Consider the following 23,419-nt stretch of genomic DNA (forward strand, 5'->3'; position numbering starts at 1 on the left):
TTTTTGAAACAGTCCCGTTTGGACACTTTCTTCCTCTGGTCATGTACCACCTAGAAAAACTGTCTCTGCCCTTGGCCTTTGAAGGCCTGTTTGGGAAGAAAGCACTTCTCAAAAAATTACTTTTAATAGTAGTGTCACCCACTCCGATTACACAATCCTCGTTCTACTCGGACTCTTACTCAGGTTGTGGCACCATGCCTCATCCAAGTTCTCTTGGCAATATGCCATTACATTGCGCTTATAGCTCACCACTCTACTATAACGTCTCTAGGCAACCTGTTGCATGCTTTCTATGCAACCCCACTTTTGCATTCCTCTTGTTGTTGCTACAACTCTTGCTAGGTGGGGACAAGGAGAAAAATGTTGTATTATATTTAAGGTGATTAATGGTAATTATTATTATTGTTAAAAAATAAAATAATTTTAAATACTAATTATGAACATGTATCAAATTAAACAACCATAGTACTAAGAGTATTTAAAAAAAGTTTTAGATTTTATATACAAAAATTATTAAGAACATTTGTAGCAAAAACCCTTGAAATTATTTTAAAGAATTCAATCATTTTCATTATAAATTTTGATAGTTTTTGAATGGTAAAGGTGTGCATTTTAAGGTCTCACAGTCTTACAAGTTGATTTAATTTATTTATATCTTAGTCTCAATTTTTGTATTTACATTCAAATGCCTAATCTTTTTCTGTGTACTTTTAAAAGTGGACATTAAGATTTTCATAAATATTAAATAAATACCTTATTTTTTTTTCTTTTTCAAATAACTAAATATAAGATAGTTGAAAGTGAAGTCTTTTACTTAAATATAAGATAGTTTCATATATTAAATTATCACTAAAACAATAATAGCTTATAGGTATTATTTTTTATGATTTAGTAAAGCTCAATAAAACGAAATCGCAAAAAATAAGTATAAAAAAAGATTGAATACAAAAAAAGTACCAATATTAAATGAGATTTGATTTATTTTTTAATTTTAGTTCAATCTTAATATTTTATTAGTAATTAATAAAAATTATTTTTTGGTAATAATATTTAGCCATTATTTTTTATTTTTTAAAAATTTAAAATTAAATCTATATTCGGGGGCAAATTTTCCACTTTGGTTTTTTATTTTCCTAAAAATTTTTAACATAAAAGGGATTTTTTTTGGAAAATTGAGGGTGGGGACATGCCCACACACACCCCTCTCCTCCCACCCGCCCTCACCCACCCACCGCCGCCCCCGAACCTTACTTGGCTCCGCTAGTGGGCTAACACATGGCTTATACATGTACTCATGATTTGGGCTTGACTTCTTTGATTTCTAATAGGCTATTTTCATTTACATTTTTTTTTTATATTTTTGAATGTTTTTAACTTTTAACTTCTTTTTTTTTTTTTTTTGTGGGTTATATATTAGTGGTTGGTTAATTTTTGTGACGCTGAATGCATTTTTGGGCTAAAAGAAAAGCAAATGAAACAAATGAATAACAATTGCTTTATTACCAAAAATTTCTCCAATATTATTATATGTAGAAAAAACACATTTAGGAAACAAACAATCAATCTGAAACATCGTTAATAAGTTAAAAGAAAAAAGAAATGGGGGAAAAATGGTGGCATCATTTGAGGCCAAGATGAGGTCAAAAGGGTTTAGGAAGAAAGAGAGGTCAACACTGGGGAAGATCAGAGGGTGGAGGAGGCAGCTTCTGGTTAGGCAGTTTCCCATCCATTACCATCCAAGCCATTTTCAAGCCCCAGCTCATGTGAACTTCGAAGTGGCAGTGCATGAACCATACACCTATTCACACAGTCACCAACAATTAAATTGGTTTAGTCAATATGAATTCTGTTCTGTGAATAGTAGAAGAGTGTGTAGGAGTAAAGTTGTACTAACCTGGGTTGTCAGCAAGGAAGCGAATAGCCACCCATCCTCCAGAAGGCACGCCCACCGTGTTCCTCTCAACTGGGTCTACGAGATTGAATTTGGGAGGATCCTTCTTTGAATCGAAGTTCCCAAAGCCTTGACCAACCACAAAGAAGTTGAACCCATGAAGGTGCAAGGGGTGGCTTTCAATCCCAAGAATACTAGTATCTTCCAGCACTAACTCCACACTGGTGTTAAATGGAAGCACCACCACCTTATTTCCATTGCTCACCATGGTGTTGTTGGGTGGTGTCCCCGTATAATTGAAAGGAAAGATTGGAGTGGCTGGAAAATCAGTGGTGTAGACGCCATTGGATTGCTGAAAAAAGTGTGCTTGGAGGATGGCTGTGGTGGGTAGAACAAAGGAGACGTTGTTAACCGAAGCTGAAAACTTGGTGCTATTATTGGGTCCTTGACAAGTCTGGTTCTGGGGGCAAGGGTTTGTCCCCAGCCCAACCGTGAAGAAAAATCGCTTATCAACCTTTTGAGGTACATTAGCAGGGAACTGACTATTTGCTAAACTGCGGAGTTTGCGAGTGAAGTTGGCTGCAAAGGAAGTGTCGTTTAGAGGAGGGAGTGTTGGTTTGAAGAGGGGAAGATTTTTAAATGAGGAGGCAGAGGGAGAGGATTTGGGTGGTGTTTCATAGTGGAGGAGACCGGTGACAGTGGAATTGTCAAAGGTTCCACGGCCAGTGGCATAAGGGCGAGCAGCCATAAGGAAGGTGGCATTAGGGAAGTGGGGTTTGGCTTTGAGGAGGAGGTTGGTGGTTTGGCCTGGTGTGATCAGAATTGTATCAGTTTTAAAGGGTTTGACATAAATAGCATCCACATCAACCACTGTAAGGGTGTGATTGGCAATGCTGAAGAAGAGCTCATCATTGAGTGCAGCATTGATCAATCTCAGGAGGTATGTCCTTCCAGGTTTCACCTTTAGCTTGAAAGTATCTTGGAATGTGCAATACAAAATCAATGTTAAATACATGCGTATGCATAGAATGCCTTTTAGTAAGATATATACATGGATGATGGTGGTTAAGAGTGAAGTACCTTGAGCTGAGCAGTTGTACAAGGGGCCAGGGAGGCCGTTGATGGTGTAGGCATCAGAGACATTGGGGCCTCCTCCATTCTGCAGGGCCTGGGTGATGACTGCCTCAGGATCCGCATTCCACCATTCTCCTATAAAATGTCGTACAGTGGATAGTGAATTTACTTGGATCAGAAAATAAAAATGATTGGAAGTCTTGCTAGTAGACAGTGATAAATGGATGAGTACCAAATATGATGGGAACTTCCTTGTAGGGTTTGACAAATGGGTAACGCACATTTTTCTTTGGTAGGATGATGATGGGTCCATATAGAGTGGCTCTTAGCCATGAAATGTGAGCATGCCAAAACAGGGTTCCCCTTTGGCCAGTGATGGTGAAATTGTATACATAGGTCTGGCCTGTTTGAATAGGGCACTGAGTCACATATGCAGGCCCATCAGCCCACCCGCTTCGAAGCTGTCGAACTCCATGCCTGTTTTCACAATCAGCCATCACAATTAGCTACATATATATACATTGAAAGCGAATCTTAATTATTAAGACACTTAATTGAAGTAGAGAAAATGAAGAAATTGCTAATAGGCCTTATTACCAATGGATGGTGACATTGTTCTGCACATGGTTAATCACCTTAACCACCACTTGATCTCCTTCTCTAGCAATGATGGGAGGTCCTGGAAACTGCCCATTCACACTCACAATGCTCTTCGTGTGGCACAATCTTGTCACATTCTGCAGCTTGATCTATGAAATATTCCAACAAAAAGTTAGACAAAACTATAAGCAATATTAATCCATCAACTCAAATATATATAGATAGCCATATGAAAAAATATACATGGAACTTGTAATGTCTAGTAACGCCAGCACTACTGGCAAGCTCAGGAAAGAGCCACAGAGTGTTCAAAACTATGAACATGACTCTGAAAATTGCTGTTGATGAAAGAAGAGAGGCACCCATTTCTCTTGAAAATCTTCTCTATTTGGTTGGGTTGAGCAACAATGTACCAGACAACCCTCAAGTGGCTCCTTGATGAGACTCGTGGAAGGTTGTGGCATGGCCTATATAGAAATGGTAGGGCCTGTTTGGTTGATTAGGTGATGAAATTATGTAGAGAAAACAACAAAATTAAAGGAAAAGGGAGAGAACCAAACACCTACAATGACATTCTCGATCCGACCAGATGTTGGTCAAGTTTTGTTTTAGAGTATTTTCAAAGAGAGTATATTTCTGAATTTTATTGACCACCTTCCGATTCCCGTTTACCCTTTCTTATATGGTAATGGTATACTCCATTTTTTCTGAATTTCAAACGTGCCCTTCTATTGATAAATAGTGGCAATGAATAAAACTTCGGTTCATAGAAATTAGGTGGGTCACCAACAATAGTTTACTGCGTAAAGACTTCTAGCAGTGTGCGGGGCTGATGAAGCCAGGCTTTCATGTCATGGTATCAAATGCCGAAATTATGGTGAAAGAATTTCATTCCACTGGACCTTCAGTTGTTTTCACCATAAGACATGTCCGTATCACCTTAGCTTATCAGGACGCAATATTGATGTGACGATCTTGTGGACATTCTCAATCTCTTGGTCTTGAGTGTAACACATCTGATAGGATCATAGGAACCTACTCTTTGTTGCTGTCTTGGGGGATGATCACTCTCATTGAATAACTAAAACAAAATTTGTATCAAAGAAGATTAGAATAGTGGATTGCAAGATTAGGTATATGAATTGACAGAGATGTTGAAATTCCAGTTTGATGGGTCTGATTCCAAGTACGGAAGTAACTCATTCACACCTCTAACACACTGATGTCCCATTTAAGAAACTGGACAACAAGCAGTTTGGAAAACACATCATTTTCCAAGAAATTAAAATGTCACACAAGTCATACATATAGTTTTATTTGAAGGGTCTTGCAAGTATTCTCCTGTCAATCATAATGTGGGGAAGCCTTTGTAATTAAATATGCGTAAGATTTGTGTTTGAACAATACATACAGTAGGAAGAAAGAATGCACAAGGTGATGATCATGAGTGCCTCAAAAGGGATATGCAGTTGGTACAACTACAAAATCTGTCTATGTATCTACATACTTGCATGCATGGATTTATTTTTAAATCCATCTTCGTGGAAAACCATATGTATAAACTTAATCTCTCAGTTGTTTGGTTCCGGAAGGAAAAGAGGGGGAAGATAAAAAAAAAAGAGTTTGGTTTGGAATGGTGGGGTTAAGATAGAATTAATCCGTGGCTTCTCCAAAAATCAAATTCGAATGTTTCCTTGGCATGCAAGTTCTAGTGGTTAAGTAGCTTCAAGTGTGTTTGTTAATGGTTAATTAAACAAACATAGAAGCTTGGGATTTGTCTTCTCAGTGTTGTTGAAGCAAATTGAAGTGAGGTCAAACATCCTTTTTCTCCTGTTCAAATTACTCAGAAGAGAGGTAGTGTTCATCAGCAAAGCAAATATTTCCACTTTTCTCATAAATAGTCTTTTAACTCTATGTCAATATTTAGTTAATGTAGTAGATCATAAATATTTCTTTCATGTATGGGTCATCTCAATTCAAAAAAAAATCTTAGGAAGTATTATTCACTACACTTAGAAATGTTGGTCATAATTTTGACCATCATAAAATATATTGATTATCATCTTAAATAATGTTAATTTTCGCCTTAAATGATCTCTATCTTAAAAATTAATTTTCATTATCACTCATATTAGTCCTCATAGGTATTAGTAAAACAGCTATTATGTTTGGTTTTGAGAAAATATTAAGAAAAAAAAGGAAAGAAAATGTTAAGAAAAATTATTAATAAAAAATTAATAGATATTATTATGTTTGATTTACATAGAAAACATGAAAATCTATATAAAATTAAAATTAATAAAAATTCTATATATTTAAATTGTTTGATGTTTATATAGAAAAAAAAATAAATAAAATGAATTTAAAAAAACATATAAAAATAATTTATTAACTTTAAATTTATTATTTTTCTTTTTTCTTTTTCCTTCTTTATTTTCTTTCCTTAGTGTTTTCCTTATTTTATTTTTTTTTTAGAATCAAACATAGTGTAAAGGTGTTACCTTATATAAAAATATCAATTTATGCTAAAAAAAAATTATTGTGACTATTTTTAAAAGTATCAAATTCACCATCTTATTGCATCAGTTATCATTCTTAAAAATATTAGTGAGGTGAATTCTGAGCATTCAATTCTTGACATCTAAGTCTTCCACTTTACGCCCATCATGGAGGAATGATGTTGTAGGTAATTTGATAATTTTTCCACTAATTAATATCCTTAGCTGTAACATTTACCTCCAACGTTCTTATGTATATATGGGTTAGGAAGTTTATAGCACCGCATGCATTGATTTACTTTGAGACATAAGAGGCATAAAGGATTAGGTCAAGATATTCTCGATTTGAGCCCGCTTGAACCTTTAGGTAATGAATGCCCTTGAGGGTCCCTTGTTTTAAGAGGTGAATGGGATGATAAGGATTTTAGGAAAATTTGAACTTGAGCTTGCATGAACCCTTGTGGGATGGTTGTCTGTAAGGATTTGTTGCCTTAGAAGGTGCATAAAGTAATAAGGATAGAGTTAGAGATTTATCGACTTGAGCATCTGAGCTTGCATATACCCTTGACAATCCCTTTTCCTCTTAAGGTTAGAGATTTCTTTGACTTGAACAAGCTCGAACCCTTACATGAGGATGGCCCTCAAGGGTCTTACTGCTTAAGGAGGTAAAAGAAGTGAGAAGGGTACGGTTAAAGATTTCTTGTCTTGATTAGACTTTTAGGTTATGATTGCCCTTTAATATCCTTTGCCTTAAGAGGTGAATGCAATAAAAGAGGAAGGGTCAAGGATTTCTTGACCTAAGTCTACCTAGATCCTTGGGGCGATGATTGCCCTGAAAGGTTGTTTGCCTTTGAAGGCAAATGAGATGATAGGTGTAGGATTAGAGAAATTTAAACTTGAACCTGCTTGGAAATACTTGGATAGTTTTTCTCTAGGAATGAACCATTCTTTATGAACAATTACATCTTATAGTCTTCTTAGATGAGTTCAAAGAATAAAAAATTCCATAATATCAAGGTGCCTAAGGATTAAAGAATTCAAAAATATTAAAGTGCCTTGCACATTTTGATAACAAAGAGGGCTCGAAATATTAGATCTTGTGCCCAAAACCATAATGATAGTGATACTAGCTAATAGTAGGGTTGAGAATACCCACCCTTGCATAATGTTGCAATGATAAGCTTATCAAGATAATATCTTCTTAAATAATTATAGACTCTATTGTTATAAAATATCTTACCAAAGGAGAGCATGTGATAAATATCTTCTCATAGAATTCGGGAAAAATAGCCTAAATATTAAGTCTTTGTCCTCTCACCTTTAGAGGTATGACCATTACCCGCAAAATACCAGCCTTTTGTGTTATAAATCGAAGTGTCCTAACATTAATCAAAGTCATTTTCTTTTACAATCAAACAAAGGGCTATGACCGGCTTTTGCAGATATTTTCCTTTAAAAGGGTCCAAGCAAAAATTCTCCGCTCTGTCCACTATCAATTGAATTTGACGAAAGTATTATATATTATACTAATTCTGGTGTGGGCTTTGACTAAATCAGCGCAAGCACCTTGTGAAATTTTTGTTGGCAGTGTGCAGTACATTAGCTTAACTGGTTGCAATTACTTTGGTAAGTGGTAGATTTGGGAAGGCAGGCGGTGAGTGATCTCCTTGGTCATCTGAATTATTAATAGTAACCAACATTTTATTACCAAAAACTTCTCAATTTTATAAGTTGGAGAAAAGAACACTCGGGATAAAACAATAAAAACAGAATCAATAAATTACAGAAGGGAAAAATGGAGGCATCAGTTGAGGCCAGGTTGGGATCAAAAGAATTTTGGAAGAGGAGCTCAACACTGGGGAAGGTCAGAGGGTGGCGGAGGCAGCTTCTGATTAGGTAGTTTGCCATCCTTTACTATCCAAGCCATCTTCAAACCCCAGCTTGTGTGGACTTCCAGATGGCAATGCATGAACCATACACCTGGGTTGTCAGCGACGAAGCGAATAGCTACCCAACCGCCGGACGGCACACCGACTGTGTTCCTTTCAACAGGGTCTACAAGATTGAATTTGGGAGGGTCCTTCTTAGAGTCAAAGTTCCCAAAACCCTGACCAACCACAAAGAAATTGAAGCCATGAAGGTGTAAAGGGTGGCTTTCAATTCCAAGAATACTAGTATCTTGTAGCACCAACTCCACAGTCGTGTTAAATGGAAGCACTACCACCTTAGTTCCGTTGCTCGCCATGGTGTTGTTGGGTGGTGTCCCTGTATAATTGAAAGGAAAGATTGGAGTGGCTGGAAAATCTGTGGTGTAGACGCCATTGGATTGCTGAAAAAAGTGTGCTTGGAGGATGGCTGTGGTGGGTACAACAAAGGAGACATTGTTAACCGAGGCTGAAAATTTGGTACTGTTGTTGGGACCTTGACAGGTCTGGTTCTGAGGGCAAGGGCTTGTCCCTAGCCCAACTGTGAAGAAAAATCTTTTGTCAACCTTTTTCGGTACATTGGCAGGGAACTGACTGTTTGCCAAGCTTCGGAGTTTTCTGGTGAAGTTGGCCGCGAAAGAAGTGTCATTTAGAGGAGGGAGTGTTGGTTTGAAGACAGGAAGGTTTTTAAAGGAGGAGGCAGAGGGAGAGGATTTTTGTGGTGGTTCATAGTGGAGGAGACCGGCAACAGTGGAATTGTCAAAGGTTCCACGGCCGGTGGCATAAGGGCGAGCAGCCATGAGGAAGGTGGCATTAGGGAAGTGGGGTTTGGCCTTGAGGAGGAGGTTGGTGGTTTGGCCAGGAGTGATCAAAATTGTATCGGTTTTAAAGGGTTTGACGTAGATGGCATCCACATCAACCACTGTAAGGGTGTGGTTGGCAATGCTGAAGAAGAGCTCATCATTGAGTGCAGCATTGATCAATCTCAGGAGGTAGGTCTTCCCGGGTTTTACCTTTAGCTTGAAAGTATCTGGACAATTTCCATACAGAAAGAAGTGAAATACGTACATGTATATATTTGAGTAAGCTATATTAGTAAGCAACAGTGATCAGGGTGGTAGAGTAAAGTACCTTGAGCTGAGCAGTTGTACAAGGGGCCAGGGAGGCCGTTGATGGTATAGGCATCAGAGACATTGGGGCCACCTCCATTCTGCAGGGCCTGGGTAATGACTGCCTCTGGATCCGCATTCCACCATTCTCCTATAGAATATCATACAATGGATAATGAATTTTCTTAGATCATAAAATAAAAATGATTGGAAGTCTTGCTAGTAGACAGTGATAAATGGATGAGTACCAAATATGATGGGAACTTCCTTGTAGGGTTTGACAAACGGGTAAGGGACATTTTTCTTTGGAAGGATGATGATGGGTCCATAGACAGTGGATCTTAGCCATGAAATGTGAGCATGCCAAAACAGGGTTCCCCTTTGGCCAGTGATGGTGAAATTGTATACATAGGTCTGGCCTGTTTGAATAGGGCACTGAGTTACATATGCAGGCCCATCTGCCCACCCACTCCGAAGCTGTCGAACTCCATGCCTGTTTGTAAAATCGCCCATCACAATTAGCATATATGGATTTAATAACCATACATTACCATATTAACAAAATACTTATTGAGGTAGAGAAGATTATGAGAAAACTAATAGGCCTTCATACCAATGGATAGTGACATTGTTCGGGACATGGTTAACCACATTAACCACCACTCGATCTCCTTCCCTAGCAATGATGCGAGGTCCTGGAAACTGCCCATTCACACTCACAATGTTCTTCGTGTGGCACAACCTTGTTACATTCTGCAACTTGATCTATAAAATATTCCAATAGAAAGTGAGGACAACACATATTTAAACCAATATCAACCCATCATCTCAATTATATATAATCCAAAAAATAAAATAAAATAAAATACATTGAACTTGTAATGCCTAGTGATGCCAGCACTGGCAAGCTCGGGAAACAACCACAGAGAGTTCAAAACTAGGAACAGAACTCTGAACATTGCTGCTGATGAAAGAAGAGAAGAACCCATTTCTCTAAAAGCTCTTGTCTATTAATTTTGGTAAATTGAACAACAATGTACGGGAGAACACTCAAGTGGCTCCTTGATGGCACTTATGGCAAGAAGTGGCTTTGCTTATATAGTGATGGTTTGGCGTGTTTGGTTGATTAGGTAATGAAATTATCTACAGGAAATAACAAAAAAAGAAACAGATAGAACCAAACATCTACAATGACAGTGTTGATCCGACCAGACGTTGGTCAAGTTTTGTTTTAGAGTGATTTCAAAGATATGATATTTCTGAATTTTATTTTACCTGCTTCCTATTCCCGCTTACCCTTCCTTATAAGGTATACACCATTTGCCTCGGCTTAAAACATGCCCTTCCATTGATGTACAGTAGTTTGGTTCATCTGCGGTTGGTGTCCATGATATAAAGTAGAGAGATGATTATTTTCTTTGATTGCTTTCTCTTATATTGGGTTCCAAACAGTATGAAAAAACTTCTAGGCTTGCAAGTGCTTCTCTAAAATCTCATTTACAGTACCATTGCATGACTTTTTTGAACTATTCTTTCCCCTTCATTTTCCAATACTGTATATTCTTTTTCATTTTGATAAGAAGAAAACAACTCCTTCACAATCTGAGCCAACTGATGTACCAATCTTGGAGACACACTTGATAGGAACCTTGAATGGCCATTTGCTGCTGTTTTGAGGTCACCTCATTGGATAACAAAACTAAAGTTTACATCAATGAAGATTAGAGAAATATATTGCAAAGTTAGGCTATGAATTGAAAGAGAGATCACTTTCCCAATTGATGGTGTCCATGATAGGCATTGTGATATAAAACCTGTAAGTTTAAACTAGCTTTTAGAAAAGTTAGTTGTTTAACATTATATTAAAGTCTTGTTTGGACATGGTTCATTTAATAGTGGACTTGTGTGTAAACTAGCAGTTTCTTTGATGACACATGACATATATACTAACCTCAAGCAGTTTCACAAACTTAGCATTTTTCAGAGACAATATATGAACGGAGATGATATAGTTTTAGTGCATTAAATATTCTCTTGTACAGATCTAAGTGCAACTTTATGTGGAGAAAGCCTCCACAATATTTGTTAGCTGGGTGTTTTGAGCATGATCATGACTGTACAAAGAATGGAAAAGTCATGAGAACCCAAAGAGGGATGCAGTTGGTACAACTACATATCTCTTCAGTATACTGCACACTAATAATTAGCCAGTACAGACACCCATAGATTTAATTCTAAATCCATCCTCATGCACCCATATGAATACATTGCTGTTAAGTTGTTTGGTTGCCGAGTTAGCTTTGAGTGGTGGTTAAAAGAGTCTATAGCTTCTCCGAAAACCCAATGGAGGATTCCCTAGCTTCGTCTACAAGTTTGAGTGGTTAACCACTTTAAGTGCGTTTGTCAATGGCAAAACAAACAATAGAACTTCAAATTTGTTTTTAATCTCATTGGAGGAAAGTTGGGTCAAACGTCCTTTTTCTCCTTCTGTACTAACTGAATCTCCCAAAGTGGGTTGGGTAGTCTTTCTGATCAATTTTCCGAGAAAGTTAATCAGTTTGGAACGAATTTAATAAGGACTGAGTGATAAGATGGTAAGCGTATGATTTGCTTGGTCACCAAGAATAACGGTTGGGAAAGCTACTAGAGACAAGGATTTTCCCTTGATGGCCAAACATGGAAAGATCGATTTACATATCTATCCTCATTCAATTTTACGAAAGCTTCAAATCTACAAACCTCTTTGACTTTTGCGATTATTGGTTGGTGCTTCATGTACATGCAATATTCACATTTCCAATTACAAGTTTGTACGTAAGAGTGGATAATTTCAGAAGGACATGTTTGGAAAAAAAATATATATATGCTACTGAATGAAGGGTTGATGGGAATTGGACGAAGGTCAAGTAAACTTCATAAATAAAATTTCTTTGGCAACACTCTAAAACTAAACTTGACCAACATCTGGTCGGATCAAGATAGTCCTTGTAGTTGTTTGGTTTTTCCTTTTCCTTTTTTTTTTTCTTTAACTCTGGATAGTTTCATGGCCTAATCAAGTAGAAACGCCATACCATCTCTATATAATTGGATGCCACAAGCATCCAAGAGTCTCACAAAGGAGTCACCAGCATTGAGCTCTACTGTGTACATTGTTTCTCACCCAACCAAAAAGGGAGAGTTCCAAGAGCAATGGGTGCTTCACTTCTTCAATCAACTGCAATGCTTAGATTTTTGTTCCTAGTTTTGAACACCCTGTTGGTCGTCCCGGAGCTTGCCAGCGCCGGCATCACTAGGCACTACAAGTTCAATGTATGTACTTTTCTTATTTGGGTTATAGTTGAGTGATTGATATTATTAAATTGGTTTTAATTTTGTTTAAGCTTCTTTCGGATATTTTGTAGATCAAGTTGCATAGCGTGACAAGGTTGTGCCACACGAAGAGCATCGTGAGTGTGAATGGGCAGTTTCCAGGACCTCGCATCATTGCTCGGGAAGGCGACCGAGTGGTGGTTACGGTGGTTAACAATGTCCAGAATAATGTTACCATCCACTGGTAAGAAAACCTACTAGATTTCCTCTCATGATCTTCTCTTCCCTAAGAAAATGTTTTTGATGGATGCATCAGGAACAAGAAAACATGTTTAGATGCTAATTGTGATGGCTGACCGTGTAAATTTACAGGCATGGCATTCGGCAGCTTCAGAGTGGATGGGCAGATGGACCTGCATATGTGACTCAGTGCCCTATTCAAACAGGCCAGTCCTACGTTTATAATTTCACCATCACTGGACAAAGAGGAACCCTGTTTTGGCATGCTCACATTTCATGGCTAAGATCCACTGTCTATGGACCCATCATCATCCTTCCAAAGAAAAATGTTCCTTACCCATTTGCAAAACCCTACAAGGAAGTTCCCATCATATTTGGTACGCACCCATATATATCATATATGCGGTCTACTAGCACGTCTTTTAATCATTTTCATTTCATAATCTTGGTAAATTCATTACCCAATGGGTGATATTTTGTAGGAGAATGGTTCAATGCAGATCCGGAGGCAGTTATTACAGAGGCCCTGCAGAATGGAGGTGGCCCCAATGTTTCAGATGCCTACACCATCAATGGCCTTCCCGGGCCTTTGTACAACTGCTCAGCTAAAGGTACTTTACTCCACCACCCTGATCACTGTTTCTTACTAATATAGCTTACTCAAATATATACATGTACGTATTTCACATTCTTTCTGTATGGAAATTGTCCAGATACTTTCAAGCTAAAGGTAAAACCCGGGAAGACCTACCTCCTGAGATTGATCAATGCCGCACTCAATGATGAGCTCTTCTTCAGCATTGCCAACCACACCCTTACAGTGGTTGATGTGGATGCCATTTACGTCAAACCCTTTAAAACTGATACAATTCTGATCACTCCAGGCCAAACCACCAACCTCCTCCTCAAAGCCAAACCCCACTTCCCTAATGCCACCTTCCTCATGGCTGCTCGCCCTTATGCCACCGGCCGTGGAACCTTTGACAATTCCACTGTTGCCGGTCTCCTCCACTATGAACCACCATCCAAATCCTCTCCCTCTGCCTCCTCATTTAAAAACCTTCCTGTCTTCAAACCAACACTCCCTCCTCTAAATGACACTTCTTTTGCCGCCAACTTCACCAGAAAGCTCCGAAGCTTAGCAAACAGTGAGTTCCCTGCCAATGTACCGAAAAAGGTTGACAAGAGATTTTTCTTCACAGTTGGTCTAGGGACAAACCCTTGCCCACAGAACCAGACCTGTCAAGGACCCAGTAATAGCACCAAGTTTTCAGCTTCGGTTAACAATGTCTCCTTTGTTGTACCCACCACAGCCATCCTCCAAGCACACTTTTTTCAGCAATCCAAAGGCGTCTACACCACAGATTTTCCAACCACTCCAACCTTTCCTTTCAATTATACAGGGACACCACCCAACAACACCATGGTGAGCAATGGAACAAAGGTGGTGGTGCTTCCATTTAACACCAGTGTGGAGTTAGTGCTGCAAGATACTAGTATTCTTGGAATTGAAAGCCACCCCCTGCACCTTCATGGATTCAACTTCTTTCTGGTTGGTCAAGGTTTTGGGAACTTTGATTCAAAGAAGGACCCTCCCAAATTCAATCTCGTAGACCCAGTTGAGAGGAACACCGTGGGTGTGCCTTCTGGAGGATGGGTAGCTATTCGCTTCTTTGCTGACAACCCAGGTGAGTACAGCTTTCCTCCTACACACTCTTCACAGAACAGAATTCATAGTAACATGTCAATTTAATTGTTGGTGAATGTGTGAATAGGTGTATGGTTCATGCACTGCCACTTGGAAGTTCACACAAGCTGGGGCTTGAAGATGGCTTGGATCGTAACGGACGGAAAACTGCCTAACCAGAAGTTGCCTCCTCCACCCTCTGATCTTCCCCAGTGTTGAACTCTCTTTCCTCCAAAACGCTTTTGACCTCATCTTGGCCTCAAACGATGCCTCAATTTTTCCCTTTTGTGATTTATTAATTACTCTTTCAGATTGTTTTCTCCCCATTAATGTTCTTTTCTCCAAATAATAAAATGGAGATGTTTTTTGGTAATAAAATTCCGAATATGATTTTTTTTTTTTTTCTGGCCCAAAATATATTTAGCAGCTGAAATCTTCATCTGTATGTACAGGTAAATAGCCTATGACAAATCCATTAGGGCTTGGCCTGGATCAAGCCCATCCCAATATTTCCCGTCATGGCTATGTTCACAGCCCCAGTAGGTAAGGGAACAACTATTCAAGAAACTCCAACCACCATAGACAACTAGATTAATATTTGTTCACACCAAATATTTTAACAGTATGCCAACGATGAAATTGAGATCAAATAGAGAAAATGCCTAAAAAAAGCAACTAAATCGAAGTTGTTAACTAAGTGCAAGGTAGCAAAATCAAAGTCGGAAATTTTAGAACTTCTCAGAGCAAATGTAGTAACAGAGACCATGGATAAAAGTTTTCAACTGTAAATGTAGTTGAGAGATCCCTCTTTCATGCAACTTGTGCCTATATTAAAATGAAAAAGGGTTGATGTTCTTCATAAGTCGTTGTAAATTATTTCCACAGGAAAGGAAACTGTGAGATGATCCTATTTTCCTTTGCCCTTTCCCTTTCCCTGACCTTTCTTGGCATCTAACTTGGCTTGAACACGGGCAGCTGCAGCAGCTTTGGCTTCTTCTCTCCTCTTTTTTTCTTCTTCTTTGGTTGCAGCAGCCATCTCTCTCTGCTTCTTAAGCTCTCTGATTAAAAAATGGTTTTGACATGGATCATCATGCTGCTCTTTTTAGAATGGGTAAATCACAAAAGCATTAGAAGAAACGATTGATATAAATAATGACTTACTCAAGCCTAGCCCTCTCATCAGAAACACTACTGATGCTTGAACCCTTCCTTGGCCTGCAGGCTACCAACTCCACCTCAAAAACAAGGGTTGCACTGCATTAAATGAATACAGCAGACTTGGCTTTCAGTTTTTAGAAATAAGGGAGCCACAAGTCATATCTGTAACTATTAAAATAAATAAGATAGAACAGCAAAACTATGGAGAAGTTTTAACATTTTGTCAAATAATGTAAAACATCAGGTTCAAGGTGAAACTGAAACAAAACAAAATTATATTCAATAACAACTTGAAAGAAGTGTACAATATGACTTCATTTCTACATCCTGATAAGAAAAATTTACAAGTTAATTGAAACTCAATAAATCAGTTTCACTGGCAACAACCCATTGATTCATTTTGATTAAGATCTTATATTTTCGCTTCAAGAGAAGAGAAAATTATTATTGTGAAAATTGAGTTGATGAGGAAACTAAGAATTCCCATCTCAAACTTAGGATTTGACATCGCCAGTAAGCATGGTTCAGAACCATGGAATCCTTATCTATGTGATGTACGTCCAACATTTGATATTCCTTTTTCTTGGGAAGTTCTATATGTATGGTAAGTTCTATGTCTTATCATCCAGCCAATTTGAACTACTTCAACATTTGGAAACACAATATTTTTTTTTTTGATAAATGAGCGCAAATATATTAAGGGACGGAAAGCCACAAAGCATATAGGAAGTATACATAGCAGCCTAAGCAAAAACACACTCACCACCCCTTAAGGAACGACAAACCATTCCAAAAAACCTAAAAGCGAAGAGGACTCCTCTCCCATGTACACCCTAGCCCAACTCCACAAGTTACAAACAAAAGAATTTTTCAACTTCTGTATAGCTAGAGAGCCCCCCCGAAGGCTAATCTATTTCTTTCCTTTCAAATTGTCCAAAAAATACATAACGGAATGGAATTCCAAATCTTTTTCCTCTTTTTCCCCACAAAACGGCCCCTCTAACTAAGTAACATCTCTTTGACTGTCTCTGGGAACACCCAATTAGCCCCAAACAAAGCAAGGACAATCTCCCAGAGAACCCTGACTACTATACAGTGTAAAAGAATATGATTTACATTTTCCTCTTCACAACCACACAAAAAGCAACGATTTAGAAGATGCCAACCCTGTCTTTGAAGCCTATCCAAAGTTAGGACATTCTCCCAAGTAGCCTCCCAAGCTAAAAAAGCAACTTTGGTTGGGACATTGTCCACTCAAATACTCTTTTTCGGGAAGGTGATGGCACTAGGGACTATCAGCAGCTTGTAAGCATCTCTAATCCGAAAACTGTGACCCCCTCATTTCCTTATCACTGAGTCCTCTTTAGGAGAAATCCTCAAGTCCCTTAGCATATGAAACAACTCTCCTATAGCGTCCAGCTCCCAATCGTTAGAGTTTCTAGAGAATCTTATATTCCAACCTCCTTGGCCAAGGCTAGAATCCCACATCTCATTTACCGAGGCATTCCTTTGGGCTGCCAAGGCAAACAACTAGGGAAAAGTTTGGGACAGCGCCTCATTACCTCACCACTAATCAGTCCAGAAATTAACCTTGGTCCCCTTTCCCACCTTGAACTCTATATTATCCCAACACCAATTCGACTCCTTCAAGATTTCCTTCCAAACCCCCACTCCAAACGTTCCGCGAGCCTCATTAGTTCTCCAACCAAAACCCTCATAGCCATATTTCACCCCGATCACCTTCTTCCAAAGGAGTTCTTTTTCAAAGGCAAATCTCCAAATCCATTTGCCCAACAAGGCCTTATTCAGGAGATCAATCTTCCGAATGCCTAGACCCCCTTTCTCCTTTTGGGTGCACACCACCTCCCAATTGATTAAGTGGATTTTTCTTTCCAGGCTTCCCCCTTCCCAAAGAAAATCCCTTTGTAATTTTTCGAGCCTTTTTGCAACTAGCTTGGGCATTCGAAAGAGAGACAATTGGTAAATAGGTATACTAGCCAAAGTGCTCTTAATGAGGGTAATTCTCCCACCCTTTGACAAATATTGTCTTTTCCAAAGGGCTAGTCTTCTTCTCATTCTTTCTTCCACCCCATCCCACATAGCCGTGGCCTTGTGATTGGCTCAAGGGGCAGCCCCAAATAAACAGTAGGAAGGGCCCCCACTCTACACCCTAACTCCACAGCCAATTCGTCGATGTCTTCAACCTCCCCAACCGGAATTACTTCACTTTTAGCTAGGTTTATTTTAAGACTAGAGGCTGCCTTAAACCACGCCAAAATCCAGCTTAGAGAGGTAAGGTGATCTTGCCTTGCTTCACAGAAAATAATAGTGTCATCAGCAAATAGTAAATGGGACACATTCATCTCCATTCCCCCTCCCCCTCTCAAAGACTACAGCCGGAAATTAATCCCCCATCAACAGCCCTTCTTAAAAGCACACTTAGCACTTCCATACCCAACACAAAAAGGTAGGGAGAGAGTGGATCTCCTTGGCGCAACCCCCTGGAATTGGAGAAATAACCTGCTGGCACCCCATTAACCAAAATAGAAAAATTTGCAGTTGAAATACACCTCCATCCAACGAGCTCCAAAACCCATCTTGTGCAAGACCTTCATGAGGAACTTCCAATTAATGCTATCATTGGATTTTCCAATATCCAGTTTACAAATCAACCCTTTCTCTTTACATTTATGCCAAAAGTCAATCACCTCATTGGCTATGAGCGAGGCATCCAAAATCTGTCTTCCCTTCACAAAAGCATTTTGGTCCGCAGAGACTACCATGTCTAAAACCTTCTTCAGCCTATTGGCCAGCACTTTGGCCAAGAGCTTATACAATCCCCCTAGCAGACTAATGGGCCTGAAGTCCCCAAGGTCATCAGCCCCCCCTTTCTTGGGAATGAGGACTAGGAAGGTAGAATTGAGACTCTTAGCAAAGGACTTCTCATAAAAAAAACTCCTTGAACAGATCCATAATCTCCTCCTTCACAAAGTCCCAACAAGATTGCCAAAAGGCCACTGTGAACCCATCCGGGCCTGGAGCCTTATCTCCATTCATTCCCATCAGAGCAGCATGGATCTCTTCCTCAGTGAAGGGCTGCTCCAAGCCTTCAGCTTCAATATGGTTTAACCTTTGAAGATTCAGCCCCTCAATATCAGCTTTCCAAGCTGACTCCTCTGACAACAGCTGCTGAAAAGCATTCACAACCCCCTCTCTCACCTCCTGCTCCTCCTCCAGCCATCTCCCATTGATCTTAATATTTTCCATGGAGTTATTTCTTCTATGGGCATTAGCCATTCGGTGAAAGAACCCTGTGTTCTTATCCCTTTCCTTAAGCCACAACTCCCTTGACACCTGTCTCTAGTGCGTTTCTTCCAAAAGCACCCACTTTTTAAAGACTTCCTTAGCTTCTCTTTTCAACTCCGTCTCTCCTTTAGCTCCTTTCACTCTCCACCCCATCCCAAAATTCTACTTGTTGAAGTGCTAAGTTTTTATTAACTTCCAACCTTCCAAACACGCCCCTGTTCCAGCCTTTGATTTTTTCCTTCAAGACCTTCATCTTTGTAGCCAATCTAAAGCTGGCCCTCCCTCTCCCCCCCGCCTCCTGCCACCAACCCCGAAGAAGCTCCTTAAACCCATCAACTTTGAGCCACATATTTTCAAACCTAAACGGGGAAGGGCCCCGTCTGATCTCGCCACCTTTCAGCAAGATGGGAAAGTGATCAGAGGTGGGTCTGGGTAACTTACTCTGGACAACCCCACTAAAACAGTCAAGCCATTCTTGGGTCACTAGAAAGCGGTCCAGTCTCGCCGAAGATTGATTGTTCCTGCCCCCACTCCAAGAAGACACCCCCCCTTCATAGGAAGATCCAGGAGCTCTAACTCGTCAACCACCTGAGCAAATCTTCTCATGGCGCCAATCAGCCTTCCCTAATTACTCCTTTCCCTTTGGGATAGGGTAACATTGAAATCGCCCCCTAAGCACCATGGGTCATCCCAGATGCCCCTTATAGCCCCTAGCTCTTCCCAAAGAATCTCCTTATCTTCTTTAGAGAACGGCCCATACACTCCTGTGAAGATCCAAGCATTCCCATCTTCTACATTCCTAAGCCTGCAAAAGATTGAGAACTGCCCCATCTCCATCTCAAGAACCTCTAGGGTTCTTTTATCCCAACATATCAGAATCCCTCCCGCAACTCCCTGAGCACCCATGGCACCCCAATCAAGAAACCTCCCAGAACCCAAACTCCTCACCAAACCCTCTGTCATTGACTGAATTTTCGTTTCCTAGACACAAAACAAGTCAACCTTCTGGCTTCTGATCATGGCCTTAATCACTTTCCTTTTAAAGCTGTCATTGGCTCCATGCAAATTCCAACTCAATAACCTTATCTTCATTGGACTTCCATAATCTGGCACCCTCTTCCTTACATAGCACACTTCTTCTTCTTCCCCTCCTCATAATTGATGGAACATTCAAGCCTTTTCAACTCCCTTTCGAATCTCGATTTCTCCAGCAGAACTTTGCTATGAACTCTTTCCCTCCTCTTTCTAATTTTGACCAGGAACTCCAAGATATCTTTCTCTAATCCCTCTATCGAGAATCCTAAAAACCTACTGAACCTAGCCAAATCACTTTCCTCCCAGCTTACTTCCTCCCATCCTCTTTCTTCTTGTGGCATAGACCGGGCAAGGCACAAAGCCTCTCTGCTCTCTTCAATGCTGTCAGTGTTGACCTCTATCATTTCCAAACACTTCCCTTCTTCCTGCTCTGTAGACCCAGAACTATTGCACAATCTATGAGTAACCCCCTGGGTTATGTCTAAGGTAGCCCCAGAAAGGTCGTAATACTCCCCCAAAGGAGTCCGACCATAAATAGAAGAGGGGGAAGAAGGAGGAGCAGAAACCACCATTCCAAAAGAGAAAGGGGCATTTTTATACCTTGCAACTTCCTCCAACAAAGCACAGTCGGTCTTAGAAATCCCCTCCGACTGAGTCTCCTCCTCAGAAAGCCTCCGCAGACCATCCTTCACCCAGAAAGGGGAAATACCAGTGTCTGGGCCCATCATTGGGCTTTGGCCACTTACCAAAGTAGGACGGGCCTCCTCCACCGGGGCCCTAACCATAACTAAAGGAGATGGTCCTTGGTTGTCAAGCCCAGCCCTCGCAGGATTTGGAAACACAATATTTGTTCAAGATAACCTATCAAGTCAAATTTGTACTATATCTACAAGCTTAGTTGAAAAGAAAAACAATTGCTAAACATGTAGAGAACAACTTTAAAAGGAAATGGGTTCTAATAAGGTCAAGTGCTTCCACATTCCCAAGGCAAGGTACTATATGCTCATGTTAGTATTGTTTGCCAAATATATAACTATCTCAATGCTTGGGCATCTTATGTTTTACTTCTACTTAAACAGAATTATTAACTTTGGCTTGTGTTCTAACAATGACAGGAGACAGGATAGTAAAGAGATTACTCTGCAGGGATATCTGGTGGAGAACCAGCAGCTCCGTATGCGTACTCTGGCTTGCAAGTGATTTTTGCAACCTCCCCAACCTGGAAGAAACAACATAAAAGAACATGTAACAGGAACTTTCAACTTTAACCAGAAAAGATATGGCAAGATAAAGCCGTAAGAATAGATTAACCTTCATTGTTTTCAAAGCAATGTCCCATGCCTTAATTACGGTGCCTTTCCCAAGCTCAAATGAGAACACTGTATTATCCTCATGTGTAGTGTCAAAAACTCCACCGGTTTCTGCAAGAGTGCCTTCATAATGCACTGCACAACACAAACAAGTATACCATAATGATCTTGAATACATAAAGATCACAGAGAGCACCACTCACCATTTTATATAAGGTTCCCCATCCAAAACAAGGCATTGGATAGTTAAATGACTGCTTCATAGTAGATTTTCTTTTTTAAGAGAAAATTGGGGGGGAAATAGAAAGAAAGAAGACAATATTGTTTCAACAATAGAACAGACTCCCATTTTTTAAAAAGTAATAAAAGATAATAGAAAAAGAGGGTGTCCCAATCCCCATCCATGACAATCATAAAAGAAAAGTTAAAACAGTACAAACATGTGTTGTTAACCTGTACAAAATTTAAATGCAAATTTCCATGTTGTTCAAATTTCATAAAATAAAAGGCTAAACAAGAACTGCACTAAAAAGAAACAAGAAAAAAAGTTTTGGAAAAAGAAAAAACCTCTAGCCATCCAGTTAGGCAAATATCTCTTTGATTGCTTGCCCAAAAAAGATAGGGTTAAAGAAGTAGGAAAGAAAGAAATAAATACATTGCACAAACAAATGCATTACATATAATTTTAATGTAATCTGGTCTTAAGGAGAGAATACCCACAAAGCTAAACAAGAATAAGAGTTTTCTTTTTTTCTTTTCAAGAAAACAAGAAAATAAATTCGAATAATAAAAAAAAAGGAATATACTTCAAGCAGTCCAATTGTGAAAACATCTCTCACTCGTCGCTCAACAAAGAGAGCTTATCTGCCAAACCAACCATGCAACATTATGGAATGTTGATTCCTTCCCATAATCTTGTAAAATCCTTCATAAGTACACTGAGAATGTACCGTTGTTAGTGATAAGAGCATACCATCAACAAGAGGGAGATTCTCTGTTGGAGTAAGTGCATCAGGTTTGGCTTGCTTTATAATTGTCTTCAGTACTCCTCCGTCCCCGGTCAAATCAATTGCATCACCCATGGTTTCTCTAAAGTTTCAATCACCAGCTTAGACAAAAGAAACATGAAATAAGAGAAACTGCTACAAGTAAAATGATACGAATTGAATCACTTCAGCCCAACAGATCAAAGAAGGAAAATGATTTCCTTATATATATAGAAAACAAAAAATAATTAGAATTAGTTAGTGTTAAAAGTAGTTAGCTTACTGTTAGAGTAGTTAGCTTACTGTTATCAGGTTGTTATTAAGTTACTGAAAACAGAACAAGAAACCACTGAATTGTTAGTACTAGATCTTGACTACTAAAGCTGTCTTTAAGAGACCATATGTAATCATTCTTTCATAGTTGCAATAACAAACCATTCTTCACAAGCTTCTTTCAACCTTTGACAGTTAGAAATTTATGCATTTTAGAATTATTTAATCTTTGTATACAAGAAGAAAAATAAGTTAAATAAATTTAAAGAAACATATAAAAATAATTTATTAACTTTAAATTTATTTTTCACTTTCCTTTCATTTTCCTCCCTATTTTCCCCCAATTTTTCCATGAACCAAACATAGGTTATGGAAATTATGCTTAAACTAAGGCATTATTGAACAAATAATGCGAAGTCCTTTCTCCTTACTAATCAGGCTGTGCATCAACAAATAAGTAACTACACTCTAACACTGAGACTTTTCTCATACATAGGAATCAAACAAGTTCTATTAAAACCTTTTTGGGAAAAATAAAAGAAATTCATTCAAATTGATTATTGGTTCTCACAAACAAACAAAAAAATCACCAAATTTTTGCATGATTCAAACTCTAGAGAATTCAATCTTGCTTCCGAGGCTAATGTTTTTCTTCTCAAACGAATAACAACTCACTAATCTCAGGTCCGGCGATATACATAAAATAATAACAATAATTATAAACAAAAAAATAACTGAAAAAAAAAAATTAGAGAAGATCAAAAGCAAAATTGCAGAGACAAATTAGGAACTAAAATTGTTACAACAATACAGAAGTCTAACGTCTAGGGTTTCAGAAAGAAAATGATTCTACTCACCAAATTCAACAGGAGAGCAAAACTGGAAAGTGAAAGATGAAGAGAGATAGGGTTATTGTGAAAGAATCGGAAAATTCGGGCTGTCGGATTAAAAGCGATATATCGGGGGAAATTGTCGTTGATTTCGTCGCCCATAGCCGTCTGATGATTTTCACTGGAGA

General features: G+C 39.0%; 4 protein-coding genes across 5 annotated transcripts; 1 reads left to right on the forward strand and 3 right to left on the reverse strand.

Annotated features, from left to right (window-relative positions):
• Positions 1 to 1,545: 1,545 nt before the first annotated feature.
• On the reverse strand, positions 1,546 to 3,982 carry LOC117927981 (laccase-17-like). Its single transcript, XM_034847724.1, has 6 exons — positions 3,809 to 3,982; positions 3,563 to 3,714; positions 3,198 to 3,442; positions 2,972 to 3,100; positions 1,895 to 2,869; positions 1,546 to 1,798 (listed from the first exon to the last, which is right to left on the reverse strand). Exons 1-6 carry the CDS (start codon positions 3,929 to 3,931, stop codon positions 1,668 to 1,670), a joined length of 1,755 nt encoding a protein of 584 aa, XP_034703615.1. The 5' UTR covers positions 3,932 to 3,982; the 3' UTR covers positions 1,546 to 1,667.
• A 3,761-nt stretch (positions 3,983 to 7,743) lies between these two features.
• Positions 7,744 to 10,151, reverse strand: LOC117927863 (laccase-17-like). Its single transcript, XM_034847560.1, has 5 exons — positions 9,967 to 10,151; positions 9,711 to 9,862; positions 9,346 to 9,590; positions 9,120 to 9,248; positions 7,744 to 9,018 (listed from the first exon to the last, which is right to left on the reverse strand). The coding sequence occupies exons 1-5, from the start codon at positions 10,084 to 10,086 to the stop codon at positions 7,913 to 7,915; spliced, it is 1,752 nt and encodes a 583-aa protein (XP_034703451.1). The 5' UTR covers positions 10,087 to 10,151; the 3' UTR covers positions 7,744 to 7,912.
• Positions 10,152 to 12,227: 2,076 nt separating this feature from the next.
• On the forward strand, positions 12,228 to 14,733 carry LOC117928622 (laccase-17-like). The gene is made up of 6 exons (XM_034848556.1): positions 12,228 to 12,406; positions 12,499 to 12,650; positions 12,779 to 13,023; positions 13,129 to 13,257; positions 13,360 to 14,334; positions 14,422 to 14,733. Exons 1-6 carry the CDS (start codon positions 12,287 to 12,289, stop codon positions 14,550 to 14,552), a joined length of 1,752 nt encoding a protein of 583 aa, XP_034704447.1. The 5' UTR covers positions 12,228 to 12,286; the 3' UTR covers positions 14,553 to 14,733.
• Positions 14,734 to 14,978: 245 nt separating this feature from the next.
• On the reverse strand, positions 14,979 to 23,419 carry LOC117928623 (peptidyl-prolyl cis-trans isomerase FKBP20-1). 2 transcript variants are annotated; one of them, XM_034848558.1, is made up of 6 exons: positions 23,259 to 23,419; positions 22,116 to 22,231; positions 21,144 to 21,277; positions 20,972 to 21,051; positions 15,495 to 15,587; positions 14,979 to 15,391 (listed from the first exon to the last, which is right to left on the reverse strand). In XM_034848558.1, the coding sequence occupies exons 2-6, from the start codon at positions 22,222 to 22,224 to the stop codon at positions 15,241 to 15,243; spliced, it is 567 nt and encodes a 188-aa protein (XP_034704449.1). In that variant the 5' UTR covers positions 22,225 to 22,231; positions 23,259 to 23,419; the 3' UTR covers positions 14,979 to 15,240. The 2 variants fall into 2 exon arrangements, with proteins under 2 accessions (XP_034704449.1, XP_034704448.1); XM_034848557.1 differs by having other exon boundaries at positions 22,116 to 22,250.

Source organism: Vitis riparia, chromosome 13, assembly GCF_004353265.1.
Source record: "Vitis riparia cultivar Riparia Gloire de Montpellier isolate 1030 chromosome 13, EGFV_Vit.rip_1.0, whole genome shotgun sequence".
Classification (NCBI taxonomy): domain Eukaryota; kingdom Viridiplantae; phylum Streptophyta; class Magnoliopsida; order Vitales; family Vitaceae; genus Vitis; species Vitis riparia.

What these genes read in the sequence shown, in the direction of transcription:
- LOC117927863 (XM_034847560.1), bottom strand. Translation starts at nt 10,086, where the DNA reads ATGGGTTCTTCTCTTCTTTCATCAGCAGCAATGTTCAGAGTTCTGTTC. An exon ending in GGAAGTTCCCATCATATTTG is followed by an intron (nt 9,249 to 9,345) that starts GTACTCATCCAT and finishes GATATTCTATAG; the next exon opens with GAGAATGGTGGAATGCGGAT. An exon ending in GTACAACTGCTCAGCTCAAG is followed by an intron (nt 9,019 to 9,119) that starts GTACTTTACTCT and finishes GAAATTGTCCAG; the next exon opens with ATACTTTCAAGCTAAAGGTA.
- LOC117928623 (XM_034848558.1), bottom strand. Translation starts at nt 22,224, where the DNA reads ATGGGTGATGCAATTGATTTGACCGGGGACGGAGGAGTACTGAAGACA. An exon ending in GAATCTCCCTCTTGTTGATG is followed by an intron (nt 21,278 to 22,115) that starts GTATGCTCTTAT and finishes TGTGTTGTGCAG; the next exon opens with TGCATTATGAAGGCACTCTT. An exon ending in GATGAGAGGGCTAGGCTTGA is followed by an intron (nt 15,392 to 15,494) that starts GTAAGTCATTAT and finishes TTTTTTAATCAG; the next exon opens with AGAGCTTAAGAAGCAGAGAG.
- LOC117928622 (XM_034848556.1), top strand. Translation starts at nt 12,287, where the DNA reads ATGGGTGCTTCACTTCTTCAATCAACTGCAATGCTTAGATTTTTGTTC. An exon ending in AATAATGTTACCATCCACTG is followed by an intron (nt 12,651 to 12,778) that starts GTAAGAAAACCT and finishes GTAAATTTACAG; the next exon opens with GCATGGCATTCGGCAGCTTC. An exon ending in GTACAACTGCTCAGCTAAAG is followed by an intron (nt 13,258 to 13,359) that starts GTACTTTACTCC and finishes GAAATTGTCCAG; the next exon opens with ATACTTTCAAGCTAAAGGTA.
- LOC117927981 (XM_034847724.1), bottom strand. Translation starts at nt 3,931, where the DNA reads ATGGGTGCCTCTCTTCTTTCATCAACAGCAATTTTCAGAGTCATGTTC. An exon ending in GTACAACTGCTCAGCTCAAG is followed by an intron (nt 2,870 to 2,971) that starts GTACTTCACTCT and finishes GCACATTCCAAG; the next exon opens with ATACTTTCAAGCTAAAGGTG. An exon ending in CTTCCTTGCTGACAACCCAG is followed by an intron (nt 1,799 to 1,894) that starts GTTAGTACAACT and finishes CTGTGTGAATAG; the next exon opens with GTGTATGGTTCATGCACTGC.